The following is a 26,692-nucleotide window of genomic DNA, read 5'->3' on the forward strand; positions in this document are numbered from 1 at the left end:
GGGGAAACACCGAGCTAATCTGGTTACATAAAATGCCTTTGAATTTGTGGAGCGTCTCTGCACTAATCCTCTGAACTATTCATGTTCAACTGTCCCGCAGCGAAATAACACACACACACACACGCATACACACACTTGTGGCTCGGTTTGCGCAGATGCGCTGCGCAAGGAGGCAAGGAGAATACGATAAAAGTATATGGTGATATATATTTTGCTGTACACGTTAAGGCTCAGGGTGTATTGGGCTATGCCTCACGTTGTAGAACCGAACTGGCGGCTTGTGCTGTTCGCGCCCGTGACGATTCCGCTGACGCGCCACTAACCGCACCACCCAGGAGACCGGAGACAAGAGCCGTGCGCGACGGAACGAGCAGGGGACTGGAAAGCGGTCTCTCTTTCTCTTTCTCTTTCTATTCTCCTTTCTTGACCACTGTCCGTGGACGTGAAGCCTGCCGTGCCACATTAAAGCAGTGATCTCCAACAGTAGCATCTTCCCAGGCTCTTCTGCAGAGATGGAGGTACCAGGTTTGGCGCACAACATCACCAGCCCATTAAGTCCCTGCGAGGGGATGATCAAGGACCTGAGCCTGGACGCCATACAGTTATGCGAACGAGATGGTAAGGGAACATTTGTTAGTATCAGAGATGGTAAGGAAACATTTGTTAGTATCAGAGATGGTACTGGAATATTTGTTAGTGCCATATCTGTTTTTCACTGTATTGTTCATAGTCTGTATTTTCAGTCAGTATGGGCGCATGTTGGAAAACCCAGAGCCTCTGCAGCGGCTCGGACTATGCTGTGCCATTGGCTCTGGCTGCATGCTTTACCCTTATTGTGTGTTCTGTGGGAATAGGGGCCAGTTGCCTCGCCGGTTCTTAGGATGTGCAAATGAATGGTGCGCTGGTGCGTGTGTGGAATAGCAGAGTGTCTTGGGCTCCAAGGCTTTGTTCATTCATGACTGGCTTCTTCACCTTTTTAATGTTATTTGAAGAAAATGCATCCCTGAAAACCGGACAATCAGATCCAGAAAGCAGGGTTTACTGATGATTTCTTTCCCATTTCAGCACCACAGACATGGACAGAGGCCGGCAGCCACCCCGCCTATCCACTGCTGCATGTCTTAATGAGTAGAAAGATAATAATAATAAAAAATAGTTATAACATAATGTTAAAGGACTCATTTTAAGCTTTACTCTTGTCTTTGAGAAATACTCTTTTTTGATAAGACACTCAGCTTCAGATAGATATTCTACAGACTTCTCCGAATCCAAAAGTTTCACAATATCCACCTCTCAATAAATGCATCATGAATTTGGTCATGGATTAGAGAGAGTCTGTAATCCAGTTTCATAATGTCAGAATGAACAGGCGTTTTTTAGATGAGCCGGCTTGACTCTCATGCGAGTTAAATGGTGGGGGGAAAAAAGCAAGTCATCATCAGGAGAGAATGAGAGGCTCAAACATGGCTGCATCCACATGTGTGCGCACAGGCGGAGCAGCCTCACACACCCATCATTACAATTACACACCACTGATTCCACATCTGAGACGAGAGGCATGGCTGCCACGATCAGCTTTTAATTATGACTCAAAAATTAATTTGTTTCCAAGGCGCTGAAATGAGAGTAGACTCTTTAGTGCCTGCTCGGATTTAATAGGATATTTTCTTCTAGCTCTGCCTTATTTGCTTCATTTTTGTTTGGATTGGCCGGTTAGGACTGGTTGGGCCTCAACACCCAGCCTGGAGTCAATGGTGTGTTTTCATTAAGCCTCCAAAGGATGCCCAGCATTTGATCACAGTGCAGTCATTGTGTCATAGTGCCTCATTTTCTTATCTGCCAGAGCTGCACAGTGCAATGCAATATAGCTGGATGCAGTTTATATCCTCTTAGTGCTTTGCTGGCCTGATTTCGAAGCTGTAATTTTAATAATGGCATAGGCTGGAGATGGACGTCTTTAATGGGCCAGTTGTGCCAGCACTGTGCTTGCTATTGCAGGGTCATTGGGAAGAAGTCTGGCCTTTGCAGCATAACAGCCACTTTTCTATTTGTCAAGAGAGCAACACAGTGTAAATACTGTCTGTGTCCTTGAGACACCCACATATTCTGTTTATGGAGAAACACAATTACAACCTCTACCTTCTGTGCAAATTTTGCTGAACAATTTGTGGTTGTCAGGAAGCCAAGCAGCTTATATTCTTGCAGTTTAAAAGCACTAATGGTGTTTCTTAAAGAACTGTTTGCTTCTTTTTATATAAGTTGTCACCTTTGACATTAGACAGAGATATCAGTTGCAGCTCAAGTTAGAGGTTTTGATAGTGCTTTTTCTCTGATATGATATACTAATAGCAATACCTGACCTTGAAGTCAGTGTTTTGTAAAAGTTCTGAGGTGCCGACCTTTGCTGTTACCTGTATTGGATCAGTCTGTACTATCATTATTTGGGTGCACCTCTTAGTTGAGTTCAATTCTAGCTGTATATCTCTTGAAATATTCTCTAGAAATGGTTTATATTACACTTCCCTGCCCCACCCCAGGGTAAAAGACTGCATTGCACATTTCTAAATTTCTTGGAAAAGCTGTTTCATTATCTGGTCAGTTCGTATGTTTGCACAGTGCGTATTCATTTCAGTTTCACATAGCTCTCTAAATTTATCTCCTAAATCCATTAATATTTAATTGCCAGCATGAGAAGCTTATGTGCCTATGCTGACCCAGCAAATGGAAATGCAGGCTCCTTCTGTAAGCCTACTGTCTGTGGGAAAGAGCGCTCTCAAACACACTGAGGACTGTGTGAGCATTTCAATGGACAAAGGAAAGGGTGGGATACAAGTTGTATCTGTGTGTCCCTTTGTGGAAGTGGGTGTTGCTTCCTTAACTGTTATGTTAAATCATTTGGATTGTGACATGAATAAGTGAGGGGTAGTGAATGTTTCAGTAAGAGTCATGAGGAGAGGGTTTCATGAATAAGAAATCTCAGCCGCTGGTGCACAGAGGTATAAAGGGTTACAAAGTCTCCTCTTTGATGTTGCTGCAGGTACCGATTTGTCACCATTTTGACTTCATATCAACGCTCAGTGAGTTTTTAGACAATGTAATGAAATGGACAGTGCAAGTGTCAGGCCTTTGTGCAGACCTTGCTGACATAATTAAGTTGTCATGATAGATGTCTGCCATAAATGCAACCACGTACTGTTTCTGCACTGTGCAAAATTTCTCTGTCTGAGCGTCTACTCCAGCTGTAGCACCATCAGGGACTGTTAGACTCAGGATAAGGAGAAGAAAACACTCAACTAATGGTGCCTTAACACATCACCAACTTACTCTATCAAGTTGAAGTAAATCTCCCTCAGTGTTGTGCCTGCCAATTACTAGATGACAAAGGCATTATTTCACCAATTACTGTGTGCTGCAACAATTAAACAAAAGGCTTAATTCTCAATCCTTGCAAAACTAGAGTGAAGCTGAGAGAGGAGTTTTTTCCAGCTTGAATAGGCAATGGTAGACTGTGTTGTATCTAAGATGTTTCAAAGGATTGCTACTAGTAACCAAAGTCCGTTCTGTAACAGTTGCTACAGAAGGGACTTTGGTTTAGCTTATCCAGCATGATACAGGGTATAACAGCAGGTCAGCCTTATGACACACAGGACTGTCTGAGTAAGCTGGCATTTTGGTTTGGTCATGTGAGCAGGTGTGATATGACTGGGCTGGCAAGATTTGCAAATACACACACTGCTGTTCAAGATATTGTCACATAATGGTTGCATGACATAATTCACCGCGTTTCTGTATAAAAGACTTTGTTCATTCTATGAGTCACTGCACTGCAGCTTTGACCAGTTGTCTTCAGTCATGCATGCATGTTTATTTTTTTATGTGCTTGAATCATTTAAATTTTGAGATGATCCTCATTGCAATTTTTGTTCAACATCAAAGACCTAAACCGCTAGTAACCAAAAGCATCTACTGATCTAAAACGTTAAAGAGCTTCTGATCCATTAATCCTATCAGTACATTTAAATAATTCAGGATAAATGCTGTTTCTCAGCTTTTCCACAGCATCACATGCATCTTATTTGGATTTTCAGATGTTCTGTAGTGAATGTGGAAACCATGTCACCATCTGCAACCTTGATTCATCTATAAAACTCATGTAGTTTGTCAGATGACAGTGGTTGTAGAAGCTTGTTTTATGTTCAATTTCTGAACTATTTTGCCAAAAAAAAGTCACTTTTTCTTCCGTTTTCCCTGCTTTGACATAATAACTTTCATATTAACTCAGGTTTTATGAACATCTGCATGATCAGTGAATTCAAAATAGGGAAATACCAGCTTTTCACTGAAAAACACAAAACACAGAGGATAATAGTGTAGTAAATTGGTGTTGAAAGGTAGAGAAATTACATTTGGAAGTTTCTGCAAAAGTAGCTCTAGATCTTTAAGGATTAACAATAAAAAAAATAGATAGTTGTCTTCCCTGAAGCACCTTTCAATTTAGTAATTTTTCTAAACTGGGATGGGACCTGACTGTAGTTCTAACTCCTACCATGTTTTTGTTTAGTCTTCTGCATCCAATTGATGTGAAAAGGGTGAAACACTGTTATCCAGATGAAAAGGGCATCGTTTATCTTTCTCTCTGGTACAGAGAAAAATGCTTTTGCATTGGCAGCTTCTTTTCCTCTCAGCATGGTCTCTGTCTCAGTCTAGCCCGTGCACTGAAACCAACAAAGGCGTGATTTTCAAAGGCCTACAAGAATCGATGCTTATTGAGTGTCTTCTGCTACGCTCGTGTCTACTAGGTTCAGTTTTAGCCCTAACGCTGCAAAAAGTAGGAGGCTTGTTTGTCTGAACGGTGTGCCCACTCATGAAGCAGGAGACAGCGATTTCTTATGATCATGAGCTAGTTCTGTTTACATAATTGTTACAAAGAAAAGCACAACTTGACATTTTAATCTGCAGTCGACCTATAGTATACATTTATATAGATGACCTGAATAGGAAACAAATCACCGACCTCTTGCCCATATAGAGTGCTATCAAGTAATTCAAAATATCAAGCCAGGTGTGACTGGAACAAATCCTACCACAGAGAGCCATTAGGAGAGCCCCACGTACGCATGTTAACAAGATTTGTATTGATCCCTCTGCATATATTGCATCTCTATGCTCTGGCATTTGACTGCACACTGAGTAAAAGGGCAATACCCAATAAGACCATTTGATTGGGTTCCGCTAAGTAGACAATGCTTTTCCTTTAAATTGTGTTTACCTGTATTTTGATTCTCAGTTCGATCTGGTATCAATTTGTGCTGTGCCAGAGCTAAAAAAAAAAAAAAATTAAAACTCTTTATTTACAAGCTATAGATGAGCAGATAGTTTAACATTTGCCTTTAATTTTTTCACAAGAACTATTTCATAGTCCAACCATCTGTACAGCAAAACAACACAAGCACACCGAAGTTAAACACAATATAACACACAAGCTGTAATATTGCAGATAGTAGCTACCCTAAGAGCAACAATTACATAGTTTATGGCATGTCCCACTGAGGGTTTAGGCCTCCCATGTGGGGTTTTAAAAGACTTTACTTTCTCCCGTCCCACTTGACCTTCATCCTGCTTGGCTTTCTTCCTTCCATCTTTCATCCTGAGTTCTCAGCGTCCCCGAGGGTTCAGAGCAGAGCAGAGCTTAGCACTAGATCAAATAAAACCACTGTGTTTGCAGCAGGATAGGCTACCTTTACAATGTATAGCTAGATTAATGTTCGTGATGATACATTGGTTTAACATGTGTTGGTACAAAGGCAGGTCACTGTTCAGCTGCTTATTGCTTTTTTTAAACACGAAACCTCAGTGTCCCTGTCTAATAAGCATTTCCTTTTCACTGTTTGTGTAGCCATCAGAGCTTGTTTTCCCTGACAACATCACTTGCGGTTTGACTGAGTAGCCAGAGGAGTATTAGTGTTGGCAATATCTGACTGCATTTGGAAAGCTTCACTGTGTTGGTAATACTTTAATTTGCAGGTTAATTAGGAGGATGTTAGACTAAACAGGAGCTGCATCAGCACCGTGAATCACAGGCCGCTGAGAAGCTGTAGACCTAGAGGATAAACACAAGAGTTGGCATTTTAAGGAACAGAGGGTTTTAGTTTGCTTCGGGCACAACACGGCAACAGAGTTAACAGGTTTTTCATCTTTAGTGTTTGGTTTTGGTTCATGGTTGCAGCAGCACACTACAGGTAACATGGACTGAATAGCAGTTTGTCTTTTAAAACAAATGATCAGTGCTGAGCAAAAAAGAAAAAAAATAGCTAAAAAAAATACACCTACACTAGACAAACAAATTCACTTGTACATTTTCTTCCCTGCAAATTCCACATTTCAGTTTCAACTTTTAGACAAGTAGCAGAAGAAATCTCTGGCAGTATTTCACTTCCTCTGGGTATTTTTCATCTTTTCCTGACTTGGATGTCAGAAAATGTCAACAAGCCTTATGTTTTCCCTTCTTTGTTAAAGGTCAGTGATGTATATTCTCAAGTGGGGCGTTGCAGCATTGACATCACTGTCTGGTCCTGGTGGACTCTGTGGAGCGTTTCCTGACAGAGGTCTGCCCTGCTGTGTCCTGAGTTGATCCTCTCAGTCTGAGCCAAACTTTTCAGCTCCGAGGAATTTGAGTATAATTAGATGGGCTTTGAAGAAGGTGTGTGTGTACAAGGGTGGACGAGTGACTGCTGGCTGAGTTCAGATGGTGCACAGAATCTGTAAATATGCTGTACCACTTGGTCTTTCAGGTGACAGTTCTCCTCAGATTCATCCAAATCATTATTACAACCAAAAGATTTCAAAAGTAATACGTTAACCAAAGCTGCTAACAGTAGGTGGTCTTTCTTTGAAATAAAAATGACTTTGGTTTTTGTTACAAAAAAGCCATCCACACTGTAAAAAAAACTCCACAGGGTTTTAAAAGCAACAGGTTACCCAGAGCTGTTAACAGTAGGTGGTCTTTTAAGTGAAGGTGATTATTCTAAAGAACTGGATGAACTGCTGATTGAGAAAAAAAACATGGTGAGGAACATCGATTTATATATGAGATGCTATTTTGAGACTATCACTGAAGAAAAAAAAAAAGGAAATTAATGAGTCTAGGTTGATATGAACTGTTATCGACTCTCAAGGACAAACCAGATGGTGGATGTTTTACTAGGCTATTTCTAAAATGCATCAATCTACAAATGCACCAGTGAGTGTGTTGCAGAGGCGAGACAGTGGGAGAGTACACGCAACCCAATTATGAGACTACTCTTTTATCTCGCCTCCTCTCAGCTGATGAGTGGAGATGGATGTTCCATGCTCCGTTGCTTCTGCCATTGTCAACTCTCTATGGAGTCCAGTCGCGCCGCGCGTTACTCCCAAATTCCACATTTTTCTGTTTTACTCGCTCTCGTGTTTAGACCAGAACATGCACAGAAAACACATTGTTGCCATGCCAAGTGGGTGTCTCTTCGTGTGACGCAAAGTCTATATTCATCCTAATTGTACAAAGCTCTTATTGAACCATGTTTTGACATTTTCATCGGCTTTTGTGTGCAGTCTGAGCTGCTCGCCTTTGCTATATGTTGATGAAAACTTTCACTTAAGTTCAGTCAAATTTAAAATGCATGGAGAATGCTTTTGCTTTAGCCTTCAAATACTGAGAGAGAAAATAAAATGATCTGTTTTTATGCAAATTACTGTAATACTGTAACATTCACTGAGATTATATGCCCCACCGGTCCTTACTTTTTGCCGTTTTTCTGACGCTGCTAACTTTCTTCCCCACACCTGATTATAAATGCATCCATCTCTGCAGAGAAGAGAGGAGGTTCAAACAGCAGCGTGTGAAATATTTAATGCCACATATGCTCGAAAAAACTGCGATAGGTGTGTGTGTTGAGGGGTTGATGTGTTTCTATGGCAACATATATGGTACTTATCCATGCAGGCAGTTCTTTCTTTGTGAGCGTGTAGTAGATACAGCGCTCTACAGTTTGTGCCAGATTGTGAACGCTGTCTGTGGAATAATAACCAAAAGGCTGCAAGAGTGAACATCTGCAGTGGTACAGTAGGTTTATAGTCAGTAAGAAGGGGGCGGAGAAAAGAGACCAAAAGAAAGAAAACCCCAAGGGCTGAGTGAAAAGCCTGGAAGTGCAGATATAAAGATTTAAAGCTGTGAATTACTGGCATTCGTTTGGTCTCCAGTGTCTTACATAAAGGGGTTTAGGTTCACTGTCTACAATCCTATAAGAATAATTAAAACCCTCATTATTATCATTTTGGACTGTATAGATTGCCCCTTGGGTGGCCCCATTATAATAAGACATGGCTTATATTGAAGGTAAAGACTTTCTACCCTGACTAATAATCGATTTATTGAATACTTGATTGCGATCAGGTCAGTGTTGGCGCTCTACAGTTTGTATTACAGAAGGCTGTTGTTATGGATAATAGATTGTTGCTATGGTTCTGATCATAGACTCTTTTTTAAATTAATACTTTCATTAAATTACTGATTTCTTCAATGGAGGGGAGTCATTTGTCATAATGTTATAGTCACGTTGTATGGTATACTTTATAGTAAGTATTTATAGATCGTATATGTGTGTAAATGTTCAATAAATAACATGATTATAAGCTGTTTATAATTACTGTTTTCCTTTCTGAGAAACCATCTGTAGAAGTTTGTCCACCACTTATATGTTCTATAAATGGATTTGTTGGCTTCTACAGACACTCACTGGTCAAATGAAATAGTTTTAATACCACATATAAACATCTCATTATTATTACCCCACCCGCCGAAGGGGAGGCAAGGGGTATTGTTTTTAGTTTGGTTTGTTTGTTTGTTTGATTGTTAACATTCTAGCAACAAAACTATTGGTTGAATTCATACCAAATTGGGTTTATAGATTGCCAGTGACCCAGAATAGATCTGATAACATTTTGGGAAAAGTAAGTCAAAATCCAAATTTATTATACATTTTTTAAATCTTTTTGTTTTTTCCATTTACTTGTAATGGGCAAAATTTCACATGTTTGTAGCAGCAAAACTATTGGTTGAATTCATACCAAATTGGGTTTATAGATTACCGGTGACCCAGAACAGATGTGATTACATTTCAGGAACAGTAGGTCAAAGTTAAAATTTTTTATGATTTTTTTTAAATCTTTTTTTTCTCCCATTTACTTACAATGGGTGAAATTTCAACTGTAAAAAAATCTCAATTTTGTTTCAATTTACTTCAGACATGGCAAATATATAGAGGCAATTGATATGCTGACATCATCACATGTATAGACAGGATGACATCAGCTGAATCGATGCCAAAATAAGTTACAATACATGCGAGGGGCGGGGTTTGTTGTGCCTGGCACCACTTGTTATTACTGTTCTCTAACTATAATGATTATTTTCAGGTAATAAATATCTAAAACCTTTACATACTGCATCACATTTACAGTATATATATTATACATCAGCTTATTTCTGACTACTAACTGTGTTTTTGCTTTTTTCTTTCTTTTCTATTCAAACAGGAAGTAAATCCCAGGACGGCAGCATCTCAGAAATGGAGGAGCTCCCAGTCCCACAGAACATCAAGATCAGCAACATCACCTGCGACTCCTTCAAGATCTGCTGGGACATGGAACCGCGCAGCAAGGAGCGTATCACACACTACTTCATTGACCTGAACAAGAAGGAGAACAAGAACTCAAACAAGTTCAAGCACAAGGTACGATGCGAATGAGCTCCGCTGAGGACAACACTACAAAGAGATGAGTCACCTGTGTGTCACTGCATGTGGTCCTACTGAGGTTTACTGTATTTCATAAATAAGAAAACAATCACATGTGTGGAAAGTAGTTTTAAACCAATGCACTGGTGCACAGTGGTTATGAAATGAATATCATGCATTACTAATATATGATACTTTTTTTTTTTTTCCCAAATGTCTTATTTATTTACTTTCTTTTTACATTTTTTTTAATGATGTACAAACCTTGGTTTCTCTTTAGTATGATGAATATTACAGTTTTTTTTAATCCAGTGTTGCAATAAAACTGCATTATTGTTGTTGCAATATGTTACAGCAATACTGTGCAATGATTGGACTTAAATAGTTTTCAATTAACACCCATATGTGTTTTTTGCAGACCATATTAAGATAAGATAAGATAAGATAAGATAAGATAAGATAAGATAAGATAAGATAAGATAAGATAAGATAAGATAAGATATGCCTTTATTAGTCCCACAAGGGGAAATTACTAAGACAACAACTAAGATTAAAAAAAAGACATTTGCTGGTGTAAAAACCCTCTGATGTTGTTTTAGATTATAACATGAACATGCACCCATATGTATATTAGATCTTAAGAAGCTCCTGAAGGAAATTTGAGGTAAAACACCTTCAGCAAACATAACATTTAACATTTCTTGCTGCAACCTTCCTGTCCTCCTTGAAGAAAAAGACTAATTTAAGCTGTTCAAACTGAGGGAGGTGTTGCTGCGATAGGCTAATGTCACAGAAACAACCTTCTGTACCTGAGAGTAATTGCACCAGCAGGAGGAACACCTCAGCGTCTTCACGTGATAGTCAGTAAATCGATGTGTTTTATTTCATCAGCCTCCTGTCTTTCACTTCCTGGTTGCTGTCGTGTCGAGGGTTTCTACTCTTCCTGTGGTTACTGCAGGTGACCCCTCACAAGTATTTTGATTTTAGTGTGCTGCAGTCGTGTTGGTGGATTAATGGACTGACTCTGTTGCTAGGCAGGGGCTCCTGGTCCAATCAATGAGCAGCTACAGCCCACTGAGACTAAGGCAGGGCTGCAGGATACACAGAATAGTAAACACTGAACCAAACCACAGGAAAATCCAGTCTACCACATGTATGAAATATGTACTTATGTGCAAGTATGTTAAAATGCAGCTGAACATCTCTTGAATCATGGTGGGGGTTTTTTTGTTTTTATTTCTAGGATGTTCCCACTAAACTGGTGGCCAAGGCAGTCCCTCTGCCCATGACTGTGAGGGGTCACTGGTTCCTGAGCCCACGTACAGAGTACACCGTAGCCGTTCAAACCGCATCCAAACAGACTGACGGGGATTACGCCGTTTCTGAATGGAGCGAAATTATCGAATTCTGCACTGCTGGTAAGGATTTATCAAACTTGGATTGTGATCTGGGAAATTTGGCTTTCTGGTTTGAGGCTGAAGAACATGACTGATTTGATTGATTGATATCTTTATTTCAATCATGCAAATGACAATTTAAAAACAGAAATGCAAATAAATGATAATCAAGAGAATGAAAACAAAACAGTAACTTAAAACTGCAGGGTCTTGGCTGTGATTGGTGATGTAGATTTAATAAACAAAATGACTACACTCAGTCCATGGTCTGAAACTGCTCTTAGGATCTGGGCAAAGCTGGTAAAAGAAAGCAATGAGTCGTGTCTGATGATTAGGTGGATAGCATTTGATGAAGATTTTATCCCAAATAAGACTGACAAGAATTTCAAGACATGGATCAAAAAAGGATTAGTGAAATACAGTGACCTTTTTCATAAAGGTTGTCTTAGAAGCTTTCAAGAAAGAAAACAGATTTACCATCTTGACAACTCAGATTTCTATAGGTTTTTACAAATCCGTCATTATTTGGACAAAATGAACAAAGTAGATCTAGACAGACCACTTAGTGGAATAATGACAATTTTACTGAAATCCTATAAATCATACCCAAACAACAAGCTAATATCAAGACTGTACACCGAATTACAAAACATTAGGGCCGAAAATATGGTTTATATCAAAGAAAAGTGGGAAAAGGAGGGCAGTTTTGAATTGACTATGGAAGAATGGACTAAAATACAAGAAAATATATGGAAAAGTACATCTTCACTTAGTTGGAGAGAATTTGCATGGAAAAGTGTGATTCGCTTTTTTAGAACACCTGCACAAAAAGGTTTAAATGTAGATAAATGCTGGAGACAGTGTGGGATGAAAAAAGCTCATCACCATCATATTTTTTGGAGCTGTCCCAAATTATCTCCCTTTTGGGAAAAAATCAGGAATAGTATTGACAAGGTCATGAAAATAAAAACGCCTTTAAATTTTGAGAATATGTTCTTAGGTAAACAACCAGGTGGTATAAAAGGATTTTGTAAAACATATCTGTGGAATATCTTGTTGATTGCCAGCAAAAAAGTGATCACTAGGAAATGGTTGACAGACAAGACACCCTCGCTGGATGAATGGAAGGACCTTGTTAAAGAAATCGCTCAAATGGAAGAACTCACCTTTACACTAAGACTGGACCATGACAAATTCAAGGAATGCTGGAGACCGTGGATAGACTTTATAAATACTTTTAAAAAAAAACATACTTGACGCCCATTGTTCAATTGCTACTCAGTTGTTCTCTTTGTTTGTTTGTTTTTTTGTTTGTTTGTTCGTTTGTTTTTTGTCTTGTTTTATAAAAAAACAAAACTATCAATGTATAAAATATGTAAATCTTGCATTGTAAACCAAATAAAAACTTGAATTAAAAAAAAACAAAAACTGCAGGGTCTTAAGCCTCAAATTTACATGAGCGAAAATGAGTAGGAAGAAGTATAAACTTATCTAATCCTACCCCTTCAAACCTTTCCATGCTTACTGAAAACAGCACTGCCAAATTTATCAGCAATTTTGAAACATATGCATTTAGTCATGCATCCATATTACAACACATTCACCAACACATTGCAAAATTCATATCCAAATAACCAACAAGTACCTTATGGAGTTTATTTATCAATGTACCTCTGGGGAAAAAAAATTCTTTATGTCTCTTTTTAAACACAGTCATACTGTCAATTTGGCAATTTGATGGGGATACAAGATAACACATATTGAGTAAAGTCAGGAGAAAATTGAAGGGGGTTAATTGAAATTGAGTGACAGAAGATAAATGGAAAGACGGAGGCAGGCGTGATGGGCTGGAGTGGAAAGGATTAAAGGAAGGATGCAGAGCAGAGGTCACCGAGTTCAACATCAGTGGTGAGAGGCTTAGTGGGGGAGGGGAGAAAATGAACCAGGAAGTGATGAGGTGGAGGGCAACGTTTATCAGTGAGGGGAGGGGCTGTTGCAGGCAGGAGGGAGAGAAGCAGCTGAGATGGCAAGACATGCTGACAAAAATTGATTAAGAAGAATGCTTAATAATATCAATGATCCTCCTCATCACAAGTGACTTTCTATTCCTGCATTTGTGCTGCTCCTTTAAATTTGATCTTTCATATCAGAGCCCTGCCATTACTGTCAAATCCCCAGTCTTTCATTTAATTACTAAATTGCATTCATTTCTCCTTTCTTTAACAACTGTAGTTAAAAGGGGAAAAAGGCTAAAAAGTCTAAAGCTGAAATGAGACTGTTTTGACAGCTACAATCGCAAATGGCTTTATCTTTCAGGCAGCCAGAACAAATAAGTAACAGTGATGTGTTAAGACTGCAAATCTGCTTGACATATGTAGACATGGAGACTCGTGACCTTATGGTGGATGTAATATCTTATTGTATTGATGCCCTGAAGCAAGAATTATACATTTTTCTCCAGCTGTTAATGACGATAGGAAAGTTTAAATGAACTGTTTGGACATAATATGTGATTATACAGCAGTGCTAAAATATCCACAGTTTTAAAGCACTTTACAAACAGATGGTCTGGTCACAGTACAGGGAGGGCGGGGCTTATTGTTAATAGCTGGGCCATTCCGTTCTTGGCTCTTTCTTACTTTGTTGGTTTGTGCTTGTTGTTGTTTACCATGTTGGTATGAGTCACTTCCATTACTATTGTTGGTACATGATAATTGTTGGAATATATTGTATTATAAATTATGCAGATTATTATTTAGATAGTTACTAATTGTAATATACATCAGTTTTCCTAATCTGTTTACTATCTGTTATTTACATTTTTAGGACTCTAAACAGATGTTACTATATGATGAAGGAAGAAAAAGTAATGTGTTATGCTGTATAAATGTGAGATAGGGGTGGAATTTAATAAGTTTTCTTCTTCCCACTCCTTTTTGAGCAGTACATATTGAATTTGTTTTGTTACTACTAGTGTATATGGTAATTGCTATTGTGTCTTGATCTTCTTTATTTATTAATATATTTGCTTGGATATTAGTTCCTTGTACACAAAAAAAAGTTAATTTTTTTCTTCTGCTCAAAACAAATAAATGAATGAATGCATGAATTGTACACACAAGATTAAATATCAGCAGTTTATAGTGTACATGTTGAACTTCTGAGCTTTTCCTCTGTTACTTGAGGCTAATTTGTTGGATAGACTACTTGCTAATGCCTTAAACACAGCATATGAAAATCCACCCAAAATGATCACTCTCAAAGCACAACATATAGCATTACAACTCTTCTGTTGATGCTAATACTACTTTCCATTTGAAAATCTGAAACACCTTAGGGTGCACTTGTTAATGCTTTTGCAATGATTTGAAACACTTTAAAACCATACCAAAACTCATCCAACATGCCCATGTCTGAAGCACATACTAAACCCTTACTACTTCACCACAGGAGTCAGTTAGGCTATGTTCAGACAGCAGGTCTCAGATTTTTGGTAAAATCTGATTTTTTTGTGTGCTCATTCGTATTACACATTAAATGTGACTTCTATCACTTTTGAGTATGAACTGAATGCAACCCTGAAGTGACCCGCATGCATAAAAGAGGTGTTAACGTAAGACATGACTACGCAGGCACGCACTGTGTTTATGGAAGCAAATATGTTTTTCTCACCGCTTCTCCTCCTGGGATGCAGAATTGTGACGTTTGTCAGGATTTCAATGACGTAAATGTCGGATAAATGTGACCTGGCCGTTCAGACTGAAGTCGCATTGCAAAATAAGTATCGAATTTAGGACCACATATGAAAGCGGCCTGGATCGGATTTGAAAAAATTGGATTTGTGCTGTTCAGACTGTCTTTATAGATTGGATACAGGTCACATATAGGCAAAAAAATCAGATTTGGGCCACATTTACCTGTAGTCTGAATGTAGACTTAGTGACCGCCTGAAAAGGCCTTAGAACAGGGGGGTCAAACTCATTTTCTTCCGAGAGCCACATTCAGCCCAATTTAATCTGCGGTGGGCTGGACCAGTACAATAATAGCATGATAGCCAATAAATAATGACAACTACAAATGGTTTTAGTGCAAAAAAAATAACATTCAATTATGCCAATATTTACATTTAAAACTATCCAAACAAAAAGGATGTGAATAACCTGAAAAATGAAATTTGTTAAGAAATGTAAGTACAATTTTATCAATATTCTGCCTCGACTTATCATTTATAGGCTACATGTACATTACAGATCAGATCTATGAAGGCACAAAACACTTATTAACAGGCAGAATATTGTTAAAATAGCACTGAATTTTCTTTAGATATTTCAGGTTGTTCATATTTGTTCAGGCGATTCACATTTTATTGTTAAGGAATAGTTTCTTAATGTAAATATTTTCATAATTTAATGTTTTTTGCACTAAATCAAAGAGAAAAAATTGATGTTGTCATTATTTATAGATTATTATGATATTATTTTTGAGTTTGATGCCCTAATTTGCACTTTACAAATTCATCCTGCGGGCTGAATCGGAACCTTTGGCGGGCCGGTTTTGGCCCCCAGGGCGCATGTTTGCCACCTGTGCCTTAGAACATGAAACACTTCAGGGAGCAATACCAAATGCCTCAGAAATGATCTATAGGACTTGAAAAACATATATGAAAACTTGTCCAAAATGACCTTTTTTGGAGCGTAGTGTAGTCTTACTCCTTCACCACTGGAGGCCATTGACAAGTACCTGAAGAAATATGATAAACAAACTGAAACAGCTCAAATGATTTCCTCAGCAATGATCTAAAAACATACACTATACCCTGACCAAAAATTACTTTCTAAGCACATAGTAGTCTAATTGTTTCTATTCTGGCTCAGGACAGGAGGTTGATGGAGACCTCCTGAAAATGACCTGAAATACCTCAAGGAGCAGGTCTAATAAATGACGTACAACACTTGTGAAACATACATGAAAATCTGTCCAACATGACCATTAATGAAGCGCAGTATAGCTTTACTACTTGGCCACTAGATGTAGTTGGTGACAGGTACAAACCCAAAAACATCCCAGACAGTACTTGCTCATGCCTTAGCTGTTAGTTCATTTCTGTAGTTCTGTGCAGAATTTTTAGGCCACCTTTAGCTTTGGTATTTTTGCAGGATTGACATCAATATACATATTTATTTGTCATTATCTTTTCTCCACATACAACAAGAAAAAGACACACAAAAACTGAACTAAACGGGTTGTAAAGTTTTAAGTCACTATTTAGTATGACCCCCTGAACCCTTGACAAGAAGTGGCTCAAATAATAAGAAACATCTGACGTGTTGAATGAAACCTGGTATAAAGCATCAGAAAATTACTACAATAAATCTCATATTGTCTGAAAAAAAGGGGTTAAAGACATGTTAAGTGCAAAGCGAGGACGCACTAAATACGACCACTTTAGTTTATTGAAGCTTTTTTGTTTTTTGCTGTACATACTTCACGTATATCCAGACTGTACCTTAATACAGAGACTAAAAAATGTATTTGTAAGGTTATTATAATTTTACAAAACCAACAAACCTAATGTTGGCCTAAGACTTTTGCAAAGTACGGTGAAAACCTATACACAGCAATCACTTTGAGATTGATTATCACCTAAAAAACCATTAGAAATAACCTAAAACAACTAAAAAGGCACTTATTAACTCTTTCATGCACGGATTATGAGAACCTTAATAAAAAAATTTTCCTGAGTGTTTTTAGTCCTCTTTAGGCATGAAAAAAACAATGTGATTGAAAATTTTCTACTGAAAAATAAATAGAAATAAATAAATTAAAATAAAAATAATTGAAAAAATTTTGAAAATAAACAAAAAAATAATAATGAAAAAAAATTCTTATTAACCTATTTTTCATGAAGTTGCAAAAACGTCCACTCAGCTGGACACCACACGTTTAATTTTTGACACACAGAAACATGTATTTACTGATAAACTGTGCGAAAACTCTGGGGAGGGCTTGTAATTCTGGGGGTTTATGATCAGGAGAGATCTACATTATGTTACCAATTCATGTCAGAAAAGATATGTAGTGTTTTAAAACTTTAATAAAGATATGTGTAAAAAAAAAAACAAAAAAAAAAAAAAACAACAACAACGAAAAGAACAACAAAATCCATGAATATACAAGAGAACAGCTGTAGAATAGCTGTCCACTGTAGTGACCACTATGCATGAAAGGGTTAATGATTTAAAATGCCATAGAAGTAAGTTATAAAAAACAGAGTATGTTATTGTAATAATATAGAACTTATACAAATACATTCAACCACTATATAGTTATCTTTATTAGCATACATACAAGAGGTGCTGACCTTCAAGTTCTCAGAAAAACGTCAACAACAAAGCTTCGAGTAAATGTGCTTGAGCTAAATGCTGAGTCATAAGCTATCGAGTCACATCTAAGTGTCCTTGATATAGTATATTACCTTCAGGATCCTTGAGTGCAAGACTTCATTTTACATTCAGGCTATTATGCGCAGGCACTCCTTCCTTCTATAATTAATAAATAAATCTGTATTCCACTAATGTAGCCCACTAAGTGATGATGTTTTATCTCATGTCTGTTTCCAGATTATTCCACGGTGCATCTAAACCAGCTGCTGGAGAAAGCAGAGGTCATCGCTGGTCGGATGCTGCGTTTCTCTGTCTTCTACAGGAACCAAAACAAGGAATACTTTGACCACTGCAGGTGGGAAGCCTAGGATTTGTTTAAGTCATTCTGTGAAAATAATACGGGACTGTATCAGGAAGTGTTTACCAGCCTGATGGAGTTTAGAATTAAAGGCTGTTGCAGTTGCGAAAAAAATTATTAGACCATCAAAAGGCATCAAAAACAACGGTTATGCAATCAAGTACTAACTCCTGTGTGTATCATGTGACTAAAACAGACTGAAAAGAAAACATGGAATGCCTAAGAGCACTGTTTTTGTCAGTACAATGACATAGATACTGATGTAAGAACTGAAGTGATTTTGGTTATTATCAAGAAAACATGGAAAATGGATAGATATCAGATCTGAAATTAAGCTACTATGAGCTATTTTTGTTGTTATCATTATATTTGTCCAAACAAATGTACCTTTAGTTGTACCAGGCATTAAAATGAACAAGAAATTGAAGAAAACAAGGGTGGTCCAATAATTTTTTCCGCGACTGTACATACATTTTTCATCTTTCACCATCTTTATCTGTAAGTGGTGAACCTTGACATCTGAACGGAGGAATAATGTTATGATGGTGATCTAATAATTTTTTTTCTGCGACTGTATGTGTTTTTGTGTAGTACTGGGATGCTCTGTGATGACAGAGAAAACACTGCAAATGAAAGTCTGCATCCAAGGACTTGATGTTTTGAACACAGCTCACCACACAGTTCTAATTTCCACCTAATTTTGGATGAATGCATTCTTCTCCAGATTAGTCAGGCAGAAATGATGATGAGGGGATTCAACTAAATGCTGCAGTTGCTCAAAACATGGAAATTAGCACCATAAATCCACACATAAGCATCAGTTTCCCATTGCTCACTTAGACAAAACAACAAAATACATCTGCCTTGTTACTTCTTCAGCCTGAGCGTATTATAATTCTGCCAGACAATAGCAGACAGGTTTTAGGGAAGCCAGAAAAAGAGAGAAACTGACTGTGACAGCCTGATCTGTTCAGATTTGTTTTTCATGTGAGAAGAGACTGTGACAGACAGTGAATAGAGAGTATCCCTAGAGAAGCTGATTTTTTATACGTTGGTTCCAGCTAGAGTCTATACTGCATCTTTTTCGATTGGATGTGTACACGTCTGCCTCTACACCAGTGTTGTTCTTTTCTTCCTCTTCCTCGAGGGAAAATAGAATGCTCACTGGCTGTTAAGTCACTCAGTGTGTGCACTAAAGCCTCATCCTAAGAGCATCTTTTGTTGGCATGACGTCATCTGGATCAGCATGTCTCTTTTGCTGAGTTGGAGCTGCTTGTGTGTCCTGAAAGAGCTTCTGTTCAACTGCGCCATCATATGGACAGTAACAGTACTGACATTAGTACCCGATGAGGCCTCTGTTCCCATAACCTGGGTGGGAGGAGAATAATCACATAATGACTGTAACAGAGCATCAATTCTGATATAATGACATCCTCTGATTGTTTTATAATTAATGTTCATAACAGGAACTTTAAGATGAGATTTATTCTGTGTGCAATACACGCAGCTTCCACAGAGGAATTAATGGGCTGGAATTTTTATTTGTTAATTTGCTTAAATCTGCTGTATTTAACCCTTAAAGACCTGGGACTATTTTTGTGACAACTCCCAAATGAGTTTTTTCTCTACATTTACCTTTCATGAGTGATTTATTATCATAGTATCTTTTGCATTTCCAGTGAAAAGCATGTATTTTCCTTTATTTAATTTACTGATTTTCATTAAACCATATTATCAAAGCAGCGAAAACTGAAGAAAAACAGACTTTTTCAGCAAAATGTATCATTAATTGAACATTAACCCATAAAGACCCAAATATCCACCATCTACCAAAATCATCCACTGATGTAAACTGTTTAATCCCTGTTGACCCACTAATCCTATTAATGCATGAAAATAATTGGTGTAAAATGCAGTTTGTCATCTTTTCATGGTCATCAGATATGACCCATTTGGACATTCAGAGGCTCCGTAGTTACCTTGGAAACACTGTCATCTTCTACAGCATTGAATCACCAGTAAAACCCATGGAGTTTGATAAATTACAGTGGATAGAGACACTTGGTTTATGTTCAGTTAATGACAGATTTGCTGAAAAAGTCACTTTTTCTCCAGTTTTTTTCTGTTTCTGATATAATTCCCCTCAACTTTACTCTAAGCTTTTATGAACATCTACATGATTAGTAAATGAAGTGTAGGAAAACACCAGATTTTCACTGAAAAGACACAAAATACAGAAGATAACACTACAATAAATGGTGATAAATCACTTAAGGAAGGTTAAATATAGAAAAAAATTAATTTGGGAACTGCCATATAAGTAACACTGGGTCCTTATGGGTTTAAACAAGCAGACATTTCCAAATCTACATTTGATTTATTGGTGAATCAGAGTTGCAAAAAATTGCAGTATTTTCATGCTCACTCTATCGCCTCTGATAAGATAAGATAGATAATATAGTTTATTTGCCATTTGCACACATTCAGGTACATAGGAATTATTATGCAGAGGTCTGTCAGAGTACAAATATAAAAGATTAAAAGATACAATCAAGAATAAAAGATATAAGATCTAAACATCCAAAAAAAGACACATCTGATGCTACTGAAAAGCTGAGGAAGTGCATTTTACCTGAATATTTACATGTATTGCTAGGATTGTGGTACAGAAGGTGTTAAACATTTTAGATCAGCAGATGCTTTGGTCACCGGCAGCTGTTTAGGCCTTTGAGGGTTAAAGGAAAGTGTCTGTTTTGTTCTACTTCCTGGTGTTGCAGCATAGTGATTCTATTTCCAAAAATACAGAATTTGAAGCTGATTTCCATTGAGATCATTAGTTCTCTTTATTCCATTATTAGACTGTCTGGATGCATACACTGTTGATCTTACTGTAATGAAACCTGATGGAATGAAAATGTGACTAGCATTTCTAACATCTAACTGGTCGACTCAAGTGAGAAATTATTCCACATCTAAATAACGTGGCATATTTTTTTTTTGTTTTGTTTTGTTTTTTGTTTTAGTGGTGAATCAATGTTACAGAAGATGATAGTGTTTCCACGTTCACTACGGAGCTTCTGAACGTCCAATGTCATCATATCTGATGGCCATGAAAAGATGACAAACTGCATTTTACACCAATTATTTACATGTATTGATAGGATTAGTGGATCAACAGTTATTTAACATTGTAGATCAGTAAATGATTTTGGGACGGGTTTTTACGAGTTACTATAAAAAGACAATTAAATCACAATCATTCATATTGTCAGCTATAATTGTATCATCACGATAAGCCTAATGAGATGTTTACTCATGAAAATGTTGTCCCCTTTATTTTGTGCCCAGGGAGGCGCAGGAGAACCGGATGTTGCCGTCAGTGAAGGACAACAGCGGCAGTCACGGCTCACCCATCAGCGGCAAACTAGAGGGCATCTTCTTCAGCTGCAACACAGAGTTCAACACAGGCAAGCCTCCGCAGGACTCCCCTTACGGCCGCCACCGCTTTGAGGTCCGTGCTGACGTGCTCTTCAGCCCAGACACCAACTTGTACTTTGGGGACTTCTACTGCATGTATACAGCATACCACTACGTCATCCTGGTCCTGGCACCCAAGGGCTCCAGAGGTGACGAGTTCTGCAAGCAGAGGCTCCCCGCGCTCGACATCACCAACAACCGCTTCCTCACCTGCAAGCAGAATGAAGACGGCGACGGCGAGCTGGTGTTTCACCACGCACAGGATGTCATCTTGGAGGTTATCTACACTGAGCCCGTGGACCTGGCGCTGGGTACGGAGGCGGAGATCAGCGGGCACCAGCTGATGAGTCTGTCCACAGTAAATGCCAAGAAAGACCCCAGCTGCAAGACCTGCAACATCAGTGTGGGACGCTAAAAGAAGCCGAATGTAAGCGAGGGAGGGAAGGACTAGAGGTGGCTGACCTCTAAACACACACAGGAAGTCCACGTGAACTGATGAAGCAGACCAACAATGCATGAAGCAGCAGATTTAGTAGGCTCCCAGACATGCACACTGACATATCACAGCTCTGTACTCTAATAGATCATCCCTCCAAAAGCAGAGCAGAGTTCAAAATACTCACATCTACACCTGCACCGCTGTCTCCTCACCTGAGAAGGATTACCCTAAATGTTGAAAACGTCCATACAAACACACCTAAATTAAAGCCACATGAAAGACCTCGAACCATGAAATGTAAATCATGGACACTGACAACATAGATCATCATTAAATCCTGGAATACAACACCGGCGTGCTGACCAAACCCTTTAATAGTACTAACAAACATGGGCTGCTTCTGTTAAATTTCTTTTTGTTTATTTGAGTCTATTGTACCTATTTTATTAATGATATTTGCCTTGTTATTACTGATATGGATTGTGTGTTGTTTCATATTAATTTAAGTTTTTTATTTTTTTTTTGCTCTCTTTTTTTTTTGCCTTTTTATTTCCAAATCTGCAGTAGACATATTCAAACTTATTTTGACCTTCTACTAGTTGCAAGGACTGGTACTACAATTTCTTAGGGCTGCAGCATCAATTGTCATCTTTCTTTATACCAAAGGTATTAAAAACCAGATCAAACAGCTGTGGGATCCTCAGAGTACTAATGCAACAGCCTCTAAAATGTGTACTCTCCAGGTCTTTGATGACCAGTGTGAACTACTCATTAACTTGTTAACCTTTAAAAGCATGATGCAGTTCTGTGCAGCATGAGTATGAAAGCTGTCAGTACCTCTACCATCACAACCTTTTCTGCAACCGTCTCCTTTGTTTTACTGTAGTGAACAGAAAGAAAGAAAATAGAACCATAAACTGTGTTTAGCAGAATAAATGTGAAAAAATATTTATTTTTATTGATATATATAGATATATATATAGAAAATTATATAAACCAGAAGTGCACAATGTCAAGAGCTCTGATAATTGTCACCAATGGCATTTAGTGGGAAATAACATTATACAAGCAAAATGGGGGATGAATACAAATTGGACAGTAGATTTACCTTGCACTTGCACAAGATGCCAACGTTCATTTTTTTCCAAGGTGAACATGTAAAATGAATAGTCACAATTCATAATAAATATAAAACTCCTAATGCATATCATAGCACAAATTGACATGCACAAATGCCACAGGATTGTTTTCATTGACTGCATATAAACTAAAATCCTTCTTGCCAAGATAGCACTTTTTTTAGAATGCAGTTTCCACAACGACTCAAGACGCTTGTGTCCAAAAATAGTGTTCTGGGAAGGAAAAAGCAAGTAACAAAGTGCCATAATATACATACGGTAGAAACAAAAAAATCCTAATATGTAACAAACATCAACTGGTTACAGCTCCTCATCACTGACATGAATCGTGCTACATAACATACACTTGCTACATCAGGTTTATATAAGGCTGGATCATGAATGATAAGAGATGTGTTTTGGGGACTAAAACTCTGCAGTTGCCCACCAACTCATTTGGTTCGTCACCATTTTCCATTACTTTTTCTCATGTAAAGTGCATCAACATTATGAGCATGGCATGAAAACAAGTTCAGACCCAGTCAATTCTCAGCAAGATTTTTGGGAAATGATTGAGTCTTGTTTGTTCAGATTTAAAGTCCCACTGTGAGAAACTCAACTGGTGTTGGTTGAGTCCTGTTGTTTACTGAGCAGGGCCTCCAGTAGACGGAGCTTCGCTTTGAGGTTCTTATACTGGCAGTACTCCTCGGCCATCGGTCCACGGTCCTCCTTTTGACAAACCCTGTTAAAAAAATAAGAGGAGGAAAGAAGATGCAACAAAAGGCAAAACTTTTTTTAAATTGTTTCCAAAACAACCTGCAGCTTCCATAACTGGTGGATAGTCCCTATGTTGCCTTACTCAGATAGCTTTGTACAGTGTGTATTGTAATCAGAAACTTACTGTATTTACTTTGGAGGACTAACATGTACAGTACAAAGGAAGTGTACAGTTCAGATCAAACGTCTATCTCTTCGTCTCTTTCCTGAGCTCTCTGTGCTTTATTAATGTTAAGTGAGTGTGCTTTACACTGTCGTACCATTACAATGGAATTTTTGTGGATGTTTTTTTGTTTGTTTTTCACAAGGCATTGTTGAAAACCAAATGTTCCAAGTTTAATAAAAGACAATAAAATTCAAAAGGCAAGTACATTTGTTTTGGTGTGTCATTTCTGTGTTTACCTTCCAGTCTGTGTGTAAAAATGTTCCTCAAAGTCACGAAGTGCTTGGTGGAGCCTCCGCTTCTCCATCCTTGCCATCCTGAGATGATCCAGCAATTCTGGCCTGAACGTTCGACCGAAACAGGAAAGAACAGGCAATAAAAGTTGAGATTTTCAAACTGATTTTATGCATTCATGACAATAAAGTTTTCAGTGAAACAAACAGTATTATCTGCATTTTGTTGCTGTTCTGTAGCAAATGCCTTCATTTACGAGGCAACAGAGAAAAAATACAGTGGATATATTTGGATTTATATACTTCGAGTAATAAAATAAAATGTATCTCATTAAACAGACCTGGAAGCTTCATGCAGTGTTGCCATGGTGATGAGCTGAGACTGGAGGCCCTTGACCTCCTCCAAAGGGGAAACTAGTGGTGTTTCAGACATGTCCAGTGATTCATCGGAGGACGTGCATCTGGGCGGTTTCAGCCAGATTGGCGGCTGCCTAGGGCGCTGTTTGGAACGCTCCTCATCAGAACCCTCCTCTTCATCCTGTTCATACAAGCACACATAGTAAAAAAAAATTACATGAATATAATCATTCTAATTTACCTGGAACAGCAACAGGAAGGTAACTTGCATATATGGAGACTTGTCTGTCCACTGATGAACTGTACAGCTACAGAACAACAGGCTTTTAAGTTTCAGTTTTTAACTGTTCGAACACCAGTTTATTCTAAAATGGTATTTGTTTATCATAGCCCAGACCTATGCCCACAGTTTATTAGCCCTGTGCCGGCACTGGAGATAGGTGTCTGACACTGGAACAAGGAAAACAACTCCCTGGGATGTTTGGCTAGTTTGTATTCCATTAAAGCAATCATACTTGTCTTGGATGGCACTAAGGACAGGATGCTGGCACAGCGCCTTAGCAAAGCAATGTTTGGGGAGAAATGGTTGAACATTTCCACATGAGGAAGTGAACCATGGTATTAAAATTCTGCAAAGAGACAACTGAAACACCACAGAAGACACTGTTTTGTCAAAATGTGACATTAACATTTGGTTGCAGCTCAGAGATTGTTGTTATTCTTTCACATTGTGAGGGGGGGGAAATGGTATCGCACAGAGAGCACAAGGGAGGAGAATGCCAACCGAAATAGTTCCTAAACGATTTGATCACTACAACCGAATACTAAACAGTCATGGAAAAAAATATTAGACCACCCTTGTTTTCTTCAGTTTCTTGTTCATTTTAATGCCTGGTACAACTAAAGGTATATTTGTTTGGACAAATATGATGATAACAAAAAAAATAGCTCATAAGAGTTGAATTTCAGAGCTGATATCTAACCATTTTCCTTGGTTTGCTTGATAATAACCAAAATCACTTCAGTTCTTTCATCAATAGCTATGGCACTGTACTGACAAAAACAGTGCTTTTAGGCATTTGGTGTTTTCTTTTCTGTCTGTTTTAGTCACATGATACACACAGGAGTTAGTACTTGATTGCATAACCATTGTTTTTGATGTCTTTTCATGGTCTAATAATTTTTTCTGCGACTGTATATTCTCAGCCAGACAAAAGTAGTATTTGCTGCCAGCCGTTAGAGGGTAGCAGAGCCACACATATGTGCCTCACTGTTGATGATATGTGGCCAATGATGCAGGAGTAATCTCGACTACTAATGGTTGTTCACTCATCTGCCTTTTGGCAAAAACAATCATAGCTCTAGAAATCTCCTTTCTGTCTTTGTACAACCATCATTCACTTAATGGAAAACATCACAAAGTTTACATGTACTGATTATGTATTTCAAAAAAGTAAACATAATACTTACAATGGTTGTGATAACGGTTGTTTTAGCAGAAGAAAACTGCAACTGCTTGACAATTCGGTACCTATCATAGAAAGGTTTCATCAGAGTCCGCTCCTGTCTGGTACTCTAAAGATGCCCACAAAGAAACACAAAGATTGGTCATGTATAGAGTATACCAACTATAAGCCTGAAGCTTAGAGTGAGTCAGAACAGTGAATCATCAAGGCCCATTTACCGGTCGTCCATGCAGACTTTCAAAATAGAGCAAACACTTCTGCAGGCTTGTCTTCTCCATGGTCATCTGGAAATGTGACATCTCCTGCACGTGGCATTGTGTCATTGCATCAGTTTTGTCATCTCATTTTGATTCTGTTTTGTTGAATAGTTCATATATGTTAGATATATGTGTGTGTGCGTGTCCTCAGTATTAACCTTAAGGCTGTCAGGCAGGCCTAGCTCTCGTCTTCGCTCCTTCAGTCTGTTGGTAATGATGTTGACCGTTTCCTCCACATTTGGTTTAGTGTTGCCATTGTTGTGAAGCTGCTGGAGCTCCATGCCAGTCACTGCTGCCCCCTTCTGATCATTGCCAGGTTTGAAAAGCTCAGCAGGTTGGTTGAAGCGTCCATGTTCTCTCAGCCCCCCTTCTACTGATTGTCTTAGTTTAAGCTCTAAAAAATATATAGAGACATGACAAAAAAAAAAATGTAAACAAATTTGCAATTAATATATTGTTAAAGTTGTTGTGTGTTTATGTACAGTATATTACAT

The 26,692-nt window shown here is 38.2% G+C and overlaps 2 protein-coding genes across 2 annotated transcripts in view; one reads left to right on the top strand and one right to left on the bottom strand.

The window, feature by feature from the left end:
• LOC115433863 (phytanoyl-CoA hydroxylase-interacting protein-like) lies at positions 1-24,092 on the top strand. Its single transcript, XM_030155418.1, has 5 exons — positions 1-618; positions 9,574-9,770; positions 11,017-11,191; positions 17,791-17,908; positions 21,260-24,092. Exons 1-5 carry the CDS (start codon positions 513-515, stop codon positions 21,801-21,803), a joined length of 1,140 nt encoding a protein of 379 aa, XP_030011278.1. The 5' UTR covers positions 1-512; the 3' UTR covers positions 21,804-24,092.
• Positions 22,358-26,692, bottom strand: part of LOC115433861 (protein FAM13A-like) — a 19,754-nt gene continuing 15,419 nt past the window's right edge. The window contains exons 16-21 of the mRNA XM_030155417.1: positions 26,357-26,592; positions 26,160-26,243; positions 25,946-26,050; positions 24,460-24,656; positions 24,125-24,226; positions 22,358-23,687 (exon numbers count right to left, since the gene is read on the bottom strand). Coding sequence (XP_030011277.1) covers positions 23,561-23,687; positions 24,125-24,226; positions 24,460-24,656; positions 25,946-26,050; positions 26,160-26,243; positions 26,357-26,592 — 851 coding nt within the window. The 3' untranslated portion in view covers positions 22,358-23,560. The remainder of the gene's footprint in view (positions 23,688-24,124; positions 24,227-24,459; positions 24,657-25,945; positions 26,051-26,159; positions 26,244-26,356; positions 26,593-26,692) is intronic.

Source organism: Sphaeramia orbicularis, chromosome 15 (genome assembly GCF_902148855.1).
Source record: "Sphaeramia orbicularis chromosome 15, fSphaOr1.1, whole genome shotgun sequence".
In the NCBI taxonomy this organism is placed as follows: domain Eukaryota; kingdom Metazoa; phylum Chordata; class Actinopteri; order Kurtiformes; family Apogonidae; genus Sphaeramia; species Sphaeramia orbicularis.